The 17,527-nt window shown below is 46.6% G+C and overlaps 1 protein-coding gene across 1 annotated transcript in view; it reads left to right on the forward strand.

The window, feature by feature from the left end:
• The window catches only part of EEF1AKMT4 (EEF1A lysine methyltransferase 4), a 169,978-nt gene extending 163,550 nt beyond the window's left edge, over positions 1 to 6,428 (forward strand). The window contains exon 3 of the mRNA XM_086949477.1: positions 6,096 to 6,428. Coding sequence (XP_086805603.1) covers positions 6,096 to 6,383 — 288 coding nt within the window. The 3' untranslated portion in view covers positions 6,384 to 6,428. The remainder of the gene's footprint in view (positions 1 to 6,095) is intronic.
• The last annotated feature ends 11,099 nt before the right edge of the window (positions 6,429 to 17,527 follow it).

Here is a 17,527-nt window from a genome sequence, read left to right on the forward strand (position 1 = left end):
TGATCAAAGAGGGATATGCGTTCATCAATTCAACTATTTGTGAACTTTAGGGTACATATACTGACTGAGCAGTTGCTTATGCCCACATTGCCGATGTATAACATTATGCACGACCCTTTGGTACTTTCTGCATGCAGTCTGACCTTCATCGGCAGTAAGGGCTCACTTCACCCAGGCAGAAGTTCTTCCGGAGTCCAATCTATTATGTAGCATCAAGGCGCTTCTTAGAAGCAGAGTCTGTTTCAAAGTTTGCAAATATTTCTGGTAGGGAACACAAAAATAAGGCAGATCTGCGTCTAGCACCATCTATTGGCGTTCACCTTGTCAGCTGCCTTGTTATTAATAAAGACTAGCTTTTTGAAAATAATCTATTTATAAATATCTTGCAAGTATAGGGTCAACTCAAAAAGCAGAGGGCTTGGGGAAGAATGACCCCTCTGGCTCCCACTCTTGACAGGACTGGGACCACAGGAGGGTTGGTGGCATTCTGTAGGCATGCGCCCGCCTGAGAAATGTGGTTGGTGGCATGCTGCATACCCCACATGTATACTTCTGACACCATGCCCTAGAGGCTTACTCCTGAAATTATGTAACATTCGCCCAAAAAGTTTCACAAAACTTCTGTCCCTATGTCTGAGCTGCCCAATGATGCCTTTAACCCCCTCCTTGTCACCTTCTCAGTTCCTGTAGAACCTACTCAAAGTTTTTGAAAGGAAAAGGACCAAGTTGTGAGAGTAGGAGGAAGTTAACTTTATGATGACTCCATTAATCTCATGCAGACTAATTCATTGGTCAAAGAAAACCTACTCAGATTGGCTCCTACATTAAAATAAATGGTGACGGCGCACATACATGCAGAAATGGCGGTGTGCCTCCTATGATGTAAACATGCATGTGCAATATTGTTGCTCTAAGGTCTGTATTTGTAAAAATAGCTAAAGCAACCGCTTTGTGGAGTGCCCCTAAGGAACAGGGATTTCCACAGGTTGATAATGGAAAGAGACAAGAGACTAGGTTCAGGTGAGTTACCCTAGTACTAGAACCAAAGTATAGCTCTTCATGGCCAGTAGGGTGTTTCCACATCTTCGCCCTGCACCACGGAAGGAGGGTTACGACAGAGTGCAGAGTCTTGTGTGAGGGCGCCTTGTAAAATGTGTCCCACCTTCTGCAGTGGCAGAAACACTGGGTGCAGACGCAGATCCCAGTGGCATGGCAGGGGTGCATGGGCTAGTACAATAAGTAAAATAAGCCCACTGACTGCTGTTTGGGGGGTAAAATATAGCAATAATCCGAGTTCAGTGGGCCCTTTAGGTATTCCGCCACCGCACCTAGAGGCGCAAATAAAGCCACATTTCGGGAAGGAGGGGAGAGGGGCTAATTCATCCAGCAATAGGCAGAGTGCAGATGCAGGGGCTCTAAGAAGGGGTGAAAAAACAACAAAGCCTCGTTTACAAGTAAATGGTCTTTTAACCTCTTCCATGCTTGTGACGGAACTGCTCCGTCACAAGCCACGGGTGAGCTGTGCTTGTGACGGAACGCTTCCGTCACGGCCCGCTCGCCGCGCCTGCGCGGCGCTGATTACGCGCCTGCGCTGATGCTTTAATGGGCGGGCGGGTTCGTGACGGAACCGTTCCGTCACAAGCACAGCTCACCCGCGAGCCGTGACGGAGCGGTTCCGTCACTAGTATGGAGCCGCCGCGCGGCCGCCCCACCCCCTTAGCGCTGCGGCGGAATAGCCGCTGCAGCGAAGGGGTTAAAGAGCTGTGAAGTACTCGGGTGCGGCTGCGATAAGACAGACTCCAGACCAGCTAGCCCACAGCAGCTCAAAAACTGTGTGTGTGTGTGTGCCCGGAAAGCTGTCTCAGCCCGGGACACATACACAACGGGGTGGGGCTGAAGCCCTTTGAGCCCTGCTGGCGCTGCGCGCCTGACCACGCTCCCCATCTCCCCCACCCACATACCACCCCCGGTTTCATTGCACCTGCTGCACCATTGACAGCTACAAACTGTCAAATTTCTTTTTCAGGTGCCATGATATGGACACATACAGGTAACTCTCAGCGCATACGTATGTGCACGGTGTGCTCCTCTTCCAATGGTCTAAAATGGACCCCTAGTACTCCCATTGGAAGGGGGTGATCCCAGTCCTGGTGGGCGGTGTCCTCCCTCTCACCCCCCTCCTCATGACAGCTCTCCCCCCGAGCCCCCTCCCCACCTTGCTCCCTTGCACATTAGCATCATGTCTGAGGAGGCCTTCCTGGCCCGCCGCCCACGCGCAGGGCATGCTGGGTGCGCCAGGCAGGGAGATCCCGGCGCTGATGGCCCATAAGCAGGCCGTTAGCACCCAGAGCACGTCAGCCGCAGCCTGAAGAGCGTCCCTTTGACATTGGAGAAAGCCGAGCGGGGAAATTAATGCTCTTCTTCGTCCTATTAGCGGGAAGTCGAGCTCCTCCTGCGCGGGTAAAATGGCGCTTGGCCGCCTCGCGCCTCGGGATGCCTGGGAGAGTGTTTTATGTCCCCAATGCAGAGAAAGAGAGAGAGAGAGAGAGAGAGAGAGAGAGAGAGAGAGGAAGAGAGATAAGATCCTGGGTGGAGGGCAGCCCGAATGCTGCGAAAAGCGACCCTGCAGTGGAAACCTGCACCAGGCCAATGGCGTAACAGAACTTGAGGGGGGTCCCCTGCAAAGTACATGGAGGGGCCCCTGCTCCGGAAGTATTTCGTACTCAGTACTCTGCTGAGGGGGCCCCCCTTGCAGGTCGGGTCCCCCCCGCACTCCGGGGGCTGCGGGGGCCTGTGTTATGCCACTGCACCAGGCCTGTTACCTCATATCCAGATGGTGAGAATTCCACCACTACTGACCAGTGCACTACTGTACTGCCCTGGGCTGTGATGCACCATACTTGTGATCTGAGAGTGTAAATGACAACACTCGTGATACACGCACTAGTACCATACCCGAATACTCTAGACTGACCTCTTGTATCGAGATGTTTCTATGGTGGCATTAGTGCACAGTGCGCCATCATTGTGCCCGGTAGCGCTTGCTATCCTCAGTGACTAGAATTGCGAAGGATGATATTATACGCTTGTCTCATGGGTCAGAATCTCTAGTACTTTTGGGGACAGAGTGTATTATCATATATGCTGGTGCCTTGAGCACCAGGGCCCTGGGTTGTCATAATCTTTGTTGCCCTGAGATGGTCGAGCTGGGAATGTTCAAGAGGGCATTCTTGAGGCGTCCAAAACCTTTTTGCGGGCGATCTGCACTCAGGGGGCAAATTTCAGGCTGACGCAGGCAAAGGAGGCTGGTGCTTTTTTGGTCTAGTTTTACAACACAACTCTCTGCTAGAGCTTGTGTGTTCACCAGAAAAAGAGCTCTAAGAAGCAATATTGAGAGGAACTTTGACTCCACCCACGTGTTGCTCCCCTTCCTTACAGCATTTGATTGGGTAGAAGTTATGTGCTTCCACTGATAAAGAGTGCTTTTAGCCTTACGCCTCAATAAAGCGGTCCTTACATGACATTTCTCTGTTACTTTTATTTCTAGAACCAAGAGAACTCAAATACCAGTTTTAAAATAGCAATATTTTTCAGGTACAGTGGAAATGTGTCTGAAAAAGCAGTAAAAATACTTTACGGTGATACTGAAAATGCTTTGTGGTGTCAATCAGCACTAGCAGTAACTTAGCATTGTAAAAGATAGACAGTGCAACTAACAAGAAATGCAATGCAATCCTATGGGAGGAAAAAAGTTAGGTACATTTACAGGCAAGTACTCAACTTATACATTCAGTCTTCGGGGGTTTAGACTAACCCTGGGCAAGGGTCAGATCAAGGTTGGGGTTGCACCACCAGCAGCACTGGGGTGGCCGGGTGTAGAGGTCACTGGGCCCAGTGTTAGTCAAGGGAAACGCAGGGCACCCACAACACATGGTAGTTGCAAGTAAGTACCTACGGTTTAGGAAACAGGCCTTGGAGGTTAAAGCAAGCAAAGGGGGGGGGGGCACAAGGCAGCACCAACCATTCACCAACAGCGGCACAGGGGCAGCCGGGTCCAAATCGGCGGCTGGCGCCCAGTGCAAGCAAATGGGAATCTTGGGCACACAAAGAGGCTGCAGGCTCGGACCAGGAGGCTGGACGAAGGTGATCAACAGCTGGGTAGGTAAGTAGAGGATTCGGTGGATGCCTGTGCACTGCCGGCTGGGATCCCCAAAGTTAGGGTCTGAGCTTGCAGGGGTCCCTTTTGGTGTGGTGTTTTATTTACTGGAACCGGTTGCATTCAGGAGGACCCTTTGTGATGACTCTGCAGGCGTCTTTGTGGAGTCCAAGAGAGGTCAGCCACCGATGGTGTTGAGGTCAGTATCGCAGGTGAGACTTTACTGGACAGGTGAGCCACTCAGGCTCAGCCATGGGCGTCGGGTGCAGAGTGGGCAGGAGTCCAGGTTCCAGCTGGATCCGGAGTCCTTTGCAGTTGCATTCTTCTGGACAGGGCTGCTGTCCTCGGAAGATCTGGTCTTTGTTGAAGAGCAGGCAGTCTTCCTCAGGTTTCTGGAAGTCGCTAGCCACAGGACAGGTGTAGTCTTCTTTGCAGGGTCTTTAAAGCTGAAGACATGCCGATAGGGTTGGGGCCAAGTCAGTAGTCGTCTTCAGGCTTTGCTGCACGGCGTCTTCTTCATAGGTTGCAGGAATCTGAGGGTTAAGGTTAAGTGGTGCCCCTAAACACTGAATTTAGGGGCATTACAGACACTGCCAGGTTGTAGCCAAGGGGCTACACCCTTTGTGTTCCCCCTCCTTTGGGGAGGGGGCATCCCCTAATCCTATTGGCTAAAATATTTAATCCATTGTAGAGGATTTTCCAAGCAGGGGGTAACTTCAGCTCAGGACACCGTAGGGGTGGTCCTGACTGAGAGGGGCACACCTCTCCTGACTACTAATGTTCCCACCAACCTTGCTCCCAAAAATGGGGCTTGGTCAGAGGGTAGTCCACCTCCACTAGCTGGAGAGGCCCTGGCTAGCATAACAAAGGGCAGGAAGCCTATGAGGCTCACTGCACTGAATGTTGTTCCTGTTTGGGGGTAGGTGAGAAGCACCTCCACCCCACGTAGGCTGTGTTCCTGACCCACAAGAGCACAATGGCTCAGGGGGGGGTCAGAAACATGTCTGATTGTGGCAGTCTGGTGCAGACCAGTCAGCTGTACAGTAGGGAGCTGGTCATTTTTCAGGGGGCATCTCTAAGATGACCTCTGAGTGTGTTTTACAATAAATCCAACACTGGCACCAGAGTGGGTTTATTGTTCTGGGAGTTTGATACCAAACTTCTTAGCGTTCAGTAAAGTCATCATGGAGCTGTGGAGTTCGTAATGACAAGGGGCTGTACAGTGCTTTGACAATTGTAACTTTAGGACCATAAGCCTGATGGTTGCCGTGCAGGACCGAGTATGTTCAATGCAATATGCTGGAGTTAATTAAGATAAGTCATTGATAAGGCAACAGGCCTGATGGGTTCAATGGGAATGTCCTACCAAAAGCAATAGGTCTGACCTGTTTTTATGTAAAGTTACAAAAATACAAGTAGATCTAAATTATTTCCTTTGAAATACAGATGTTAGGGCTTCCAGGCATTAAATGGTGGATTATTATTGTACTCTGTTAAAGCCAGTAGATATTTTTTTTAGTTACATGGCATCTCACGGATTTAAAGTAGGCAAGACTTTTGATGTTGATTAGCCTCGCTGGCAAACCCTGGGGGGCACTGGAAATGTATCTTGCATAAACAGTAAATAATTGCCTCAAGATATGTACAGATTAAAGTGTTTTTAGAAGTATAATGGATATGCATGGTATAATCAACCGTAAAGGGAATCTCAATTAAAAGATCTGTCAGTTTTCTTTAAAAAGTTATATCACAACTATCAATACACAGACCTGAGCCACTGCCCTTCCTACATGTTTTTTTTTGTATTGGTTGTGAAATTGTTGCCATTTGTTGAGCACTTGTGTCACAAATGATCTACCCTAGACATTAGTATTGAATGTAAGATGGTGCCAACATTGATTAGATGTTAATATATTGTGTGCTTCTATCGTGACTACAGGTGAGCCGAGTTCTCCGCCCAGGAGGACGATTCATCTCCATCACATTTGCTCAGCCGCACTTTCGAAAGCGCCACTATGCCCAGCCGGGTTATTCGTGGTCCATCAGCTGCTCCACCTACGGCAGCGACTTCCACTTTTTTTTCTACGTCATGCGCAAAGGGGAGGAGCTGTCCGCTGAGGACCACGAGCTGGGACAGAAGCTCTGGCAACCGATCATTCCACCACCTCACGGCAGGATGCTCGATGCAGAAGAAAACGAGGACTACCTAAATGCCATTGACTTGTAGAATCAACCAGAGTTAATCAAAAGTGGATAGGACACTTGTAACCACTTATACCAAGAGAAGTATTGAAAAACCCTCATAAACGTTGTGTACAACGAGAAGCGGTATATCTTATTGTCCGCCCCACACAAACGTTTTGGCAGTAGTCATTGGGTTTAACAATTTGTGTCTTGCCAGCCTCACCCGAGGCGTTCTCTGGTTTTTTCGTGGCAGTCTCCAGAGAATTTTTATAGTCACCCCACTGAAAGTGCACAGAAAAAGTAAAATAGTTGCCAGACGACTTGGATGTTCTTTATTAGTATCGCTGGACTCACTAAGTTAAAAAAGATGGGTATGCTCACAGGAAATTTAGGAATCCATAACATATATTAATTGGATTTTCAATCCAATTAATATATGCTATGGATACCTAAATTTCCTGTGAGCATACCCATCTTTTTTAACTTAGTGAGTCCAGCGATACTAATAAAGAACATCCAAGTCGTCTGGCAACTATTTTACTTTTTCTGTGCACTTTCAGTGGGGTGACTATAAAAATTCTCTGGAGACTGCCACGAAAAAACCAGAGAACGCCTCGGGTGAGGCTGGCAAGACACAAATTGTTAAACCCAATGACTACTGCCAAAACGTTTGTGTGGGGCGGACAATAAGATATACCGCTTCTCGTTGTACACAACGTTTATGAGGGTTTTTCAATACTTCTCTTGGTATAAGTGGTTACAAGTGTCCTATCCACTTTTGATTAACTCTGCCTAGTTCTGGGGAACAGATAGGACAGCTATTCCTCTTCCCTCACATTGATGAACTCTTGTAGAATCAACCACCAACACTTTTTGAGATCCTTCAGATATAAAAACAGTAGGGAATCCTGATATTCCACTACTGAGTGATTGTACATTCGTGTTTCGATTGTAAGAGATTTACATCACTCTGATGAATGTTAAAAAATGTAAAGGGGACCACAGGCTCGATTCATCTTCCGCCACAGTATGCCATATTTTACACGCAGAAGGAAACAAGAAAATTGATCACGAAGGCTTGAAAGAGTATGGATCCAGAATAATACCTTACTTAGGGTGTGGGATGGGCACAGTCTTATACCATTATGCTAATTTGGGTGCAGTCAATAGTGCCAATCGGAGCATCCCCTGGGGGTCCCTTACAATGACCTTTTGATATATGCCTAAGGACCCCAGGACTGGTGTTCAGTCAAATTGCTCAACAATCCGAACATTTCAAAACAAATCAATGCAGTTGTTGCTTGCAGGCACACAAGAGTGACACTAGTAATTTAGCCAATAACTTCAGGTTAATAAATGACAGGGTAAGCCAAGACTCACATGTATTTCCTTACAAATGGTGGTCTGCGTACAGTAGTGTTCATTAATCTCGCAAAATGCTGTGACTTCTCAAAATTGGCACCGAGACCCTAATGCGATGCTCTTCACAAGTCCATTGGATCCGAGGCCCTATAAACAATAATAATGGACATAAAATGGACTATATATGTGATAAAATGTAGTTTTAATTTCTCTTTTTTAACATTAAAATGATTTGGTGTATATAATTTACTGGCGTCCGAGTTTGCAGTTTTGGTTGGTCAGGGAACCTAGTTGTCTTACAAAGTTTGATGGGAATCTATTTATCACATTCTTAGCTGTTGACTGAAATAAAATATTGTTTTTTTTAGAAACATTTATTTTCGAGATTTGATAATTTGGGGTATTGATGATTCAGAAATGTTGGTGAGTAAATACTGTACGTTTTTAAGTAACCTTCAGGTTCTACCTAAGAATTCCCTTAACCTTGATTTCAATTCGTGACAGCCATTGTCCATTTGGAATTTGAAGTGTTACATTAAAACGGTTGTTACATCGGCACACGCATGACCAATAGTGTACACGGATGATTGGGCAGAATGTGTATGTACTCTGTTAGCCACAGACTCAAGAACTCTTTGCATTAATCCTATGATAAGCTCTTGATCATTTAGTAGGTAGTGCAATAAGTATAAACTAAATCCTATGACTTATATTCCTAAATTTTTTAACCTTTATGGTATACATTTTTTATATTTACGGTTATTTCCAAGGCATGCCAAAGACAAAATACTAGGAGTGAGACTTTTTGGTTGAATCATTCTACAAGCACCTCACAGTATCTATCATCTATCAAATTACTATATTTTGTCCTATATGTTAATGGAAGAATACTTTTTGTCATTCCACCTCTGACCTATGTGGACCTATGTGTATGGGTTCCCTACAAGATTGTCAGATTAGAGACCTTGTTAATCTCCAAACTGTAGGGCAAACACCCTGTTGCTTTAGATAGATCAAGTATTAGTTCTCTTCTGGCTACAACCCTTAGTCAAACTGTCAGCCAGAACGTACAAATGAGACAATAGTACACCATATGACGTATATAAATACAATTTACCAGTGAGATTAGAATTCTGTGCCGCTTGCAGCAGGATTTGTGTAAAATAATGTTCAGATTTGGTGTCCGTCCGCAGTGAAAAAAATGCCTTCCAAACTGGATTAGCCCTGTTGGCTAGCAGGAGCAACACCGTGAGTTGAAGGGCCACCTGGAGTGGGCTATACTCCAGGTGATGGTGGAAATTAACTTCAAATTTGATCCAAGCCTTTTAGAAAATGTCTGTTGTACAAATTGTACTATTGATTGCACCAAAGTGGTGATCACCTCCAGTGCTGGCGGTATGTGATGTCAATCTTTTGTTCAAAAATGTTATCACAAAACTACAACAAAGCCGCTACAATGGACCAATACAAAACATTTACGAGGTACGTTATGAGGTAAGTTACACCACTTTACATTTGCAACGCATTTAAGCGTAGAAGGATGGGTAGTGGTTGGTGGTATTTGGGGGTAATAAGAACGTTAGGGATGGTTTACATTTTGGGGTGGCAGAGAATTTTTAGGAATATGGGGTGGGTGGTGCAAAGGGGTAGTAATGTATATTTAGAGTTCAGGGAGGGGTAGTGAATGGGGAAGTAAGGAGTTTTTAGGGTTTGGGGATTGATAGTATATGGGTTAGTAAGAGTTTTTTTAGGGTTCAGGGTTGGGTACTGTATGGGGTAGTAAGACGTTTTTAGGGTTCATGGCTAGGTAGTATACAGTGATTCTAAGGGGTTGGTTTTCTGTGGGTTAAGGTATGGGTAGTGTATTGGGGTAGTAAGATTTTAAGAGGTCAGGGATGGGTAGTGTATGGGCAGTAAGATTTTTAGGATTCAGGGATCGGCAGTGTGTAGGGGAAATAAAGGTTTTTTTAGGATTAAAGGATAGCTGGAGTATAGGGCTGTAAGGAATTTTAGGGTTTATGGCTGGGTAGTGTACAGAGGTAGTATTGGGTTTTAAGGGTTATGGGGTGGGTAGTGTATAGGAGTAGTAAGGGGGTTTGGGGTTAAATGATGGGTGGCATAAAGGGGTAGTATGGATTTTAGGGTTCAGGGGTGGGAAGTGTTTAGGGAAAGTACAGATTGTAAAAGTTCATGGATGGTTAGCGTGTAGGGTAGTAGTAAAGAGTTTTTAGGTGTCATAAGTTGCTAACATAACAAAATAATGTGGGGTTTACATGGTTCAGGGATGGGAGAAGTAGTAAGGGGTTTTGGGGCTTAATGGATGGGTAGTGTGTAAGGATAGTATGTATAACTATACACTGGGTCGGTTAACCTTCCTGATAAGAGCTTTAGTAATAATTAATGGGTCGAAACTTGTCGAAGACAAACATGTTGAATTGAATGATTAACTAAAGGTTTATTTATTTATATAGTTTTATATAGCACAAACTAGACCCGGTGAGGGTATCAAAGTGCTTTACAAACATTACATCTTAAGAAATAAGATCAATTCAAAAATCATTCCCGGGTGCTACGTACTTACTTTTGCCCCAGTCATCCTTTTGACACCAACCCAACCGCTTGAATTTAGAGAAACAAGGGCTAATTCAATTAATTACCCCCTGAGGTCATTTGAATTAAACTGACCCTATAAGCATACATGTTTTCTATATTATTCCGCAAGGCAGTGATTTGTTTTTCTATGACAACTCACTCATTCACCAAGTGCGTTGGATCACTTGCACTCATACACTGAAAACTGCAGACACGTTTCATATATATATATATATATATATATATATATATATATATATATATATATATATATATATATATATATATATATATATATATATATATATATTCTAATAAACCTGTATGTTTTAAGGCTTCTTGCATTACATTTAACTTGGATTTTGAATGTCTCTGAAAGAATGCATTTAATTGCCCCGGAACTAATATTGTGTACCAATTTACAAAACCCAATATTCTTCAATTTATAGTCCTGGCTAAAATTGCATTTCCTTCATTTACATTTGTTTCCTTTACATTTTTGCTCATTTTAACACTTTCTCAAACGTCTGGATGACCTCATAATTGTTTAGGTAACAAGGTTTTCATGAAGCATTTTGCCCTGACTTTCTATTAAGGTAATGAAAACATATGTTTGCAGGGCTACCTAACATATCCTTGAATGAATTGGGGTGTGGTGGAGTGTATGATGTACTACTCACTTGTAATACATAGCATAAAGGATTTTTTTAGGTTGAAAACTTCAGCAAAAGTCACTGAAACTTCACATAACTTTGACTTGATGGCATAGTGAGTTAACGCCGATTGGTGGCATCTGTTGTGATATGCAGGGCACAAGTCTGAATTCTGATACGGCCGTATCTGCGTTACATAGTTTCAAAGTATGTAATTTGAGTGCCTAAAAGTAGCAGCTCTTCCTTAAATTGTTTGGAAACAGCAGAAATGTAGTATTAATGCCTAAGTAAAGAAACACGTTTTTAACAGTATTGTGTTTTCTTATGTGGGGTAAAATTAAATGTGGCATAAGGTGTGAAAGCCACGTTTTTTCTGTCTTTCATCTTACAAGTGTCACACCCAGACTGTTTGTCTCCCCCAATTTAAGCCAATCCTTCACAACAGGGGAGACCTGTCTACCTATTACGCTGCACACTTAGGCATGGCCTATTTTAAAACTCCCTTAGCAGCAAAGATCCCTCATTCCTCGTCATATCCTGATTGGCACCCCCTTATAGTGCAGTTTGGGAGAGTTCCCCTGTGAGGAAACCAAGATCCATCTGGAATATCTGGTAGAATTGCTCAGTGAGTTAAATGCTGCACACTGTGCATCTGCTTTAACACCTCCGGTGCTCATGACGGCTCTCGGCCATCATGAGTCACAGTAGATGTGTGCTCATGACGGCCGGGAGCCGTCTGAACAGTGCCGCTCCGCCCACGCGCAATTAATTCCGCCCCTGTGCGGGAGAATTAACCAGAGGGCGGAGTTCTGATGGCTCCCGGCCTTCATGAGCACACGCCCGCCATGATTTATGACTCCCTGGAGTCGCATAAGTACCTGAGTGCCAATGCCCCCCCCCACCCCCCCCCCCCCCCCCCGCACAGAGGCGAAATTCACGCCGCGGCGAAGGGGTTAAGCTGTAAGTTATGATTTCAAATCCTGAAAGGTCAACTCAGTTTTCCATCATTCCAATATTAGCTAATTAAATGTTGTTAAATTGGGTAACAGTAACACCTGTTAATTGCAGGGCTTTGGAGCTATGTGGGAACACAATGGCTAATGGGAGCTATTCAGTAAGTCTTAAGCGGGGCTTTGGGACAATTTATTTTGTGCATTTGCTGGAGGATTCAATACTTTGTTGTAACAGGGAAACTAAATCAGATATTTTGTTTAACTGGAGTAAGATTTCTTATACATTTATGCCATATACCTCTCCAAGTTAATGTAATCATTGTTTTTTTCAAATAAAATAACCGATTGGCGCTGTTATGAGGAGCTGCAGTCGTCTGTTAGTTCTTGGAAAGAGGCATTACATTGGCGACGAGTCCGCTAGTTTGCTAAGTCAGCCGGATCAAAGGAGAATATCTGGTTTAACAGCGAGACAATGACCGCCTTTTCAGAATCTTCCAGGAAACCGGTCTTGATCGAAGGAGGCCTTTGTGCGCCATTGACCGGAGCGCGCGATCGCAATAACGAGAAGTGGACACAAGGCCAGCAGAGGTGAGGAAGCTTTCATTCTGCTGATGACAATCAAGGCATCATGGAGAGGTGAGCGTGAGCAGGAGATAAAATGACAGAATGACACCCTTTACAAACAGGAAATCTACCACTGGTCCGCTGATCCATCAGCGGCGGCTCCTCCGCAGTGGCGGAGGGGCGTCGCCCCACTGCCTGACTCTGAGCCAGCAAATTAAAAATAAAACTATGTTCTAGCATTGTTTTATTTTTCATTTGCGGGCTCTGAGCGAGTGTGTGCAGGGAGGGGCGGGGCATGGGGAGGAGGACTGCTATGTGCACTCCCTAAGTGCACATATGTGTTTGGCCGGCCAGCTCGGGCCGACCAAAACACACATGCGCATTTAGGTTTCTCAAGCCCGGCTGCATTGATCAGCTAGGCTGGAGAAACCCCCACAGACTCTCTAGTCTGTGCGGAGAGTCTTTCCAGCGGCTCAGGCCAATCCACGCGCTGCTCTCATACTATGGGTACCGTCAGAAAAGAACTGTCAGCAAAAGTCAAATGAGGCACCAGGAAAAGAAGTGGAGAAGAGAAAAGGCCACAGTTGTCTAAAAAATTCTGTCCACTACCAAAGCCCAACCACCAGTCATCCAAACCAAGGCTGCTTACTGCTGAAACACCATCAGCCGGGGGTCTCTAACAAACCTAGAGAGCTCTTCAAATCCACTAAGCACTGCATCAACGTCTCGGCTGGCCTCACAGTCGCTGACTCGAAGAACAGGTATTCTGCTATCAACAACTTCTTCAGGAGTAAGATCAACAAAATCCAGCACCATATTAACAGAACTTCAACACCACACATTTCCACTACAGTACCTCCACACAACATACCTAAATGGACCACTTTCAAGCCCCTTCGCAGAGCACCTTGCAAGTATAATCCTGTCTTTGTATGCCACATGTTGCACAAATGACATATTCCCTAAACAAAAGAGAGGAAAATAAATGGAGAACCCCTCATTCTGATAGTTTGTGTGATGAATGTGTCACTTTTAGAAGGCACATTCCCAAATGCCTTAAAAACTGGACAAATCCTGGCACTCCTCAAAAGACCTCATCTGGCTTTTAATAATCTGGCCGTCTATAGCACAATGAGGCATCTACCATTTGTCAGAAGGATCACTGGGAAAGGTCTTGACCAAACTTCTCCATCACAAGGTTAAATGCAGCACCCTCTACAAATATACCAGCCCAGCTTCCAACCACAGAGCAGCATGGAGACAGTGACTGTCCAACTAGTGGATGAGTCCGCAGATCACGGACTACTACGACTGCAGACTTATCATCCTACTTAGCATATCAATACTGTTGACCACCAAACTATGATGTATATCACGGCGCACACATGGGCCTATGAAGGCATCGTATATCAGCGGTTTATGTCCTCTCAGATGAACAGAACCAAAGAAGTCCAGGTGAGCTCCCCATACCCAACACCATCCTTGTGACATGTTTCATCACTCAAGGATCCATCCTTTCGCCAGTCATGTGCCACCTCTTCGTGGGAACCTCTGGTAGTCCGTCTGGTGGTCAAGGACTTCAGTATCCACCTATACACACGTCACATCCAGTTTTCACTCATGAGTCACTCCACCCGACTGAAGCCCTCGGTCACTACCATTCAAGCTTGGATGCAAAGGGCTTGTCTCAAACAAAATCTAGTTGTGTGTGTCCTCCTCTCTTCTTTTTGCATATGTTGCCCTAAGTTGGCAGGGTATGCCCAGACGTGGGTCCAGTGCTCGCTACGCCACTAGATTCAAACAGCCTGGCTGATGAGGGGTGATACCCCAAAACCGGTCCCAGGATACTTGTTTCCAGTCCAGGGAAGACCTGGCCTTGAAGTTCGGGCTGGACTGTTCCCATGAGGAGCAGGGTCAGGACTGATTTGCAAATTGCTGGGTCCAAACTGGAATGGTATGACGTGCAAAAAAAACGATGGATTTAACCCAGATCTGTCACTGGGGGGTTAATGTTTGGTTAATTCAGCATTCCATCCATCATCTGTCCTTTTGCTCTTCACTAATGGCAGCAGAGAAGACCAAGTCTAAGGCTGGCTGCATCAATGGAGCCTTAAGAAATTCACCCATTAACTTGTCAGCACCGCCATGTTGCTGCCTCCAAATCAACAACTACCTCGGTATTAAACCAAACTTGCACACAACAATCAATGCCACCTTAGACAACTATCCATGTTCAGCAGAGTCAATGATTCCTGCATGAAGATGATTTTGAAACAGCTGTAGAAGCAGTGGTCCTATCTTATCTAGATGGAGGGAATGTCCCCCTCAAAGTCATCCAAAGTTCTGGCTCAGCTAAGCTTTTGAAAACAGGGCACTTTATTTCAAGTTGCACGTGGGCTTGCACTAGTCTTTGAGCTGCCCTCCGCTAACTTTGTGACCAAAATACCCGAGGGACGCTTTGTCTGAGCACAAAGCCCTCTTCGTCATGGTCATAATAAGGAGCCCTAGGAAGGTGGGGAGTGAGTTAAGGGGCAGTGCCAGGTGTGGACAATCTGCTCCACCCCCACAGATTACCAGTGATGCACACACCAGTGTCATGTGCTGCTTTAATCCAGTTCGGCGTACATCTGTACAGCGCCAGTCACTTAACTTTCCCGGTGGAATACACGTTCACAGCACTTGGCCAGAGGGGCGGTTTCCCTAGCATGCAAAGTGGTGAAATCTCCTGAATGCTATCAAGTACGTGTGTGTGCACATAGACCAACATATTTGAATGAGGCCTTGTTAGTGCAGTGCTTAATTTGAGCCGGTGGTTTCCAGTGCTCGGCACAGGCACTTATTTGTGAACACCGCAACTTTGACAGCTGCCACATGGCGGCGCTGTTTGTGTATTTTAAAGATGAGCAGAACAACAGTTGTTTATTAGTTCAATATACATTAAAAACAACCATGGCCTGCCGCCCAGGCCTTTCTTATAGCTTTGGGGGCCTCGACCAGTCTGAATTGTCACACTTGCAGCAGTGGGATGGTTAGTAGTTGTAGTGTTACTGTCATTGCGGTGCTGGCAGGGGCAAAGGGCGGTGCAAGCTGCAGTGGCCTTGTGACCAGAGCCTTGGCACTTATGTTTTTTAACAAACGAAGCACTGATGACATCTTCTCATGGGGGGGTGAACAATGCAGCGTTGGAAGGTTTACATACCCTACTTCAGTCCTACCTCAACGTCAGGAACCCAGCATGCACCGGGTCCGCACAATGCCGTTAGCAGGTTCACTGCATGATGGACGTTATCAACATGCATTTAAGTGGCCGTTCGATACAGAAGCCACTTTACCTGAACTATGTCCCAATCAGGCTCGCAACACCCATTGGGCTCACGGGGCTTCAGCCCCCCCCCCCCCCCGTTGTGTGTGTCAGCCCGGGCTGACACAGCTTTGCGGGCTGGCGACCATCTAATTGCAGCCTCACCCGAGTACTTAACAGGTCTTTAAAAGACCATTTACTTGTAAATTAGGCGTTTGTTCTGTTTTCACCCCTTCTTACAGCAATTCTGTCTATGGTTGGAAGAATGAACCCCCGCCGAAATATTTTTCCGCCTCCCCCTAAATTTGGCTCTAGTTGCCCGCCTGGTCCAAGTGCCGTGCAATTTTGCACCGACCTGACCATTGAAAAATCTACACTTACACTAACGACTGATGTAAAAAATAAAAGGGCATTTAGAGTGATCGACAGGTGCAAGTGTGACCATTTGCAATGTCAGTGCACGTTGCAGCACCGTGGTGGACCTATGTTCACTAATGTGCCCCTTTGTTCTCATGTGCTTCGTTTCCTAAACACAGCTAGGGCACCTTTTGTGCGCGTGCATGCAGCAGTTTGATTTCCGCTTCTGCAGACATTTGGTTGCGTGGATTCATGGAAAACCTTCCAGCGCCTCGGATTCAAAAGGCGCTGCTGAGAAACAAGGCGCTCTTCCGGGCTCTTTACTCGCAACAGGCGGGAGGATCATCAGAGGTTTTGATGGATCCGGCTCTCCACAAAATCGATGTCCTCCTTCATGTCCTCTCTCGGAGGCCGCCTGCTGGGGGGGTGGGGGTGGGCAGCCGAAGAGGAGTTTAACCACTTCAGCTGGCTGGTACACATTTAACGATAAAGTGATGCATGCATGAAGGGCTCAGCGAAGGCGCTCGAGCGGGACGCGCCATATTTATCAACGGAGGCGGCGGGCGCGCGCGGAGGGAAGGGCGGCAGCACGAGAAGGGCGTCAGCACGAGACGTGCTCGCGCGTACACTCCTAAACGCAGAGGAGCGGGAAGCGGCACGAGGACCCCAAACATAGGGGCAGATTTACAAGCCCCTTGCGCCTCTTTTACGCCGCCGTTGCGTCACTTTTGTGACGCAGCGGCGGCGCAAAGCCAGCACCATGCTGCGGGGTAGATGCGTCACGTTGTAAAGCCCTGCACCACATGTAGGCGTTCCGGCGCAGGGGGGTGGGGGCGTTCCAGCGCTGGAACGCCTCCTAAAAGTGGCTGACCGAAATTTACAAGATTTCACTAAGTCACTTTTCAGGCCATGCTGCGTCAAAACCCTGCGCCTGCTCGAAGCAGGCGTAAGGATTGATGCAGCATGTTAGAGATAGGGGGGCACCCCGAGCCTTGCTGGAGCTGTGCCGGCGACGCAACTCCAGCAATGCGCCGCCTTTCCAACGGGGGATGCGAAACGCATCTGCCCATCTGTGCGCCACAATGTAAATACAGCGCATCAGTGGTGGCGTACGGTGGGCAGATGCATTGCAACTCTTCTGGCGCATCCCTGCTGATTAGCAGAGATGCGCCAGAAGTAGTAAATTTGCCCCATAGAGTGTGCATGCGGAGCAGCGCAAGGAGTTCGCGCTGGCGCACTCCTAACACACACAGCTGCGCAGTACAGCAAGACGTAAAGCAGGATGCGCGCGCTCCCAACCCACACACACACCCATCAGAGGCTTGCCAAGAATGCCCAGCCTGGGCATAGTGCAAGCAAGGAAGGTGGGCCCTAGACTGCTGCTTGGGTTGTAAATTACAGCAAT

The sequence above is a fragment of the Lissotriton vulgaris genome, unplaced genomic scaffold (genome assembly GCF_964263255.1).
Source record: "Lissotriton vulgaris unplaced genomic scaffold, aLisVul1.2 SCAFFOLD_1206, whole genome shotgun sequence".
In the NCBI taxonomy this organism is placed as follows: Eukaryota; Metazoa; Chordata; class Amphibia; order Caudata; family Salamandridae; genus Lissotriton; species Lissotriton vulgaris.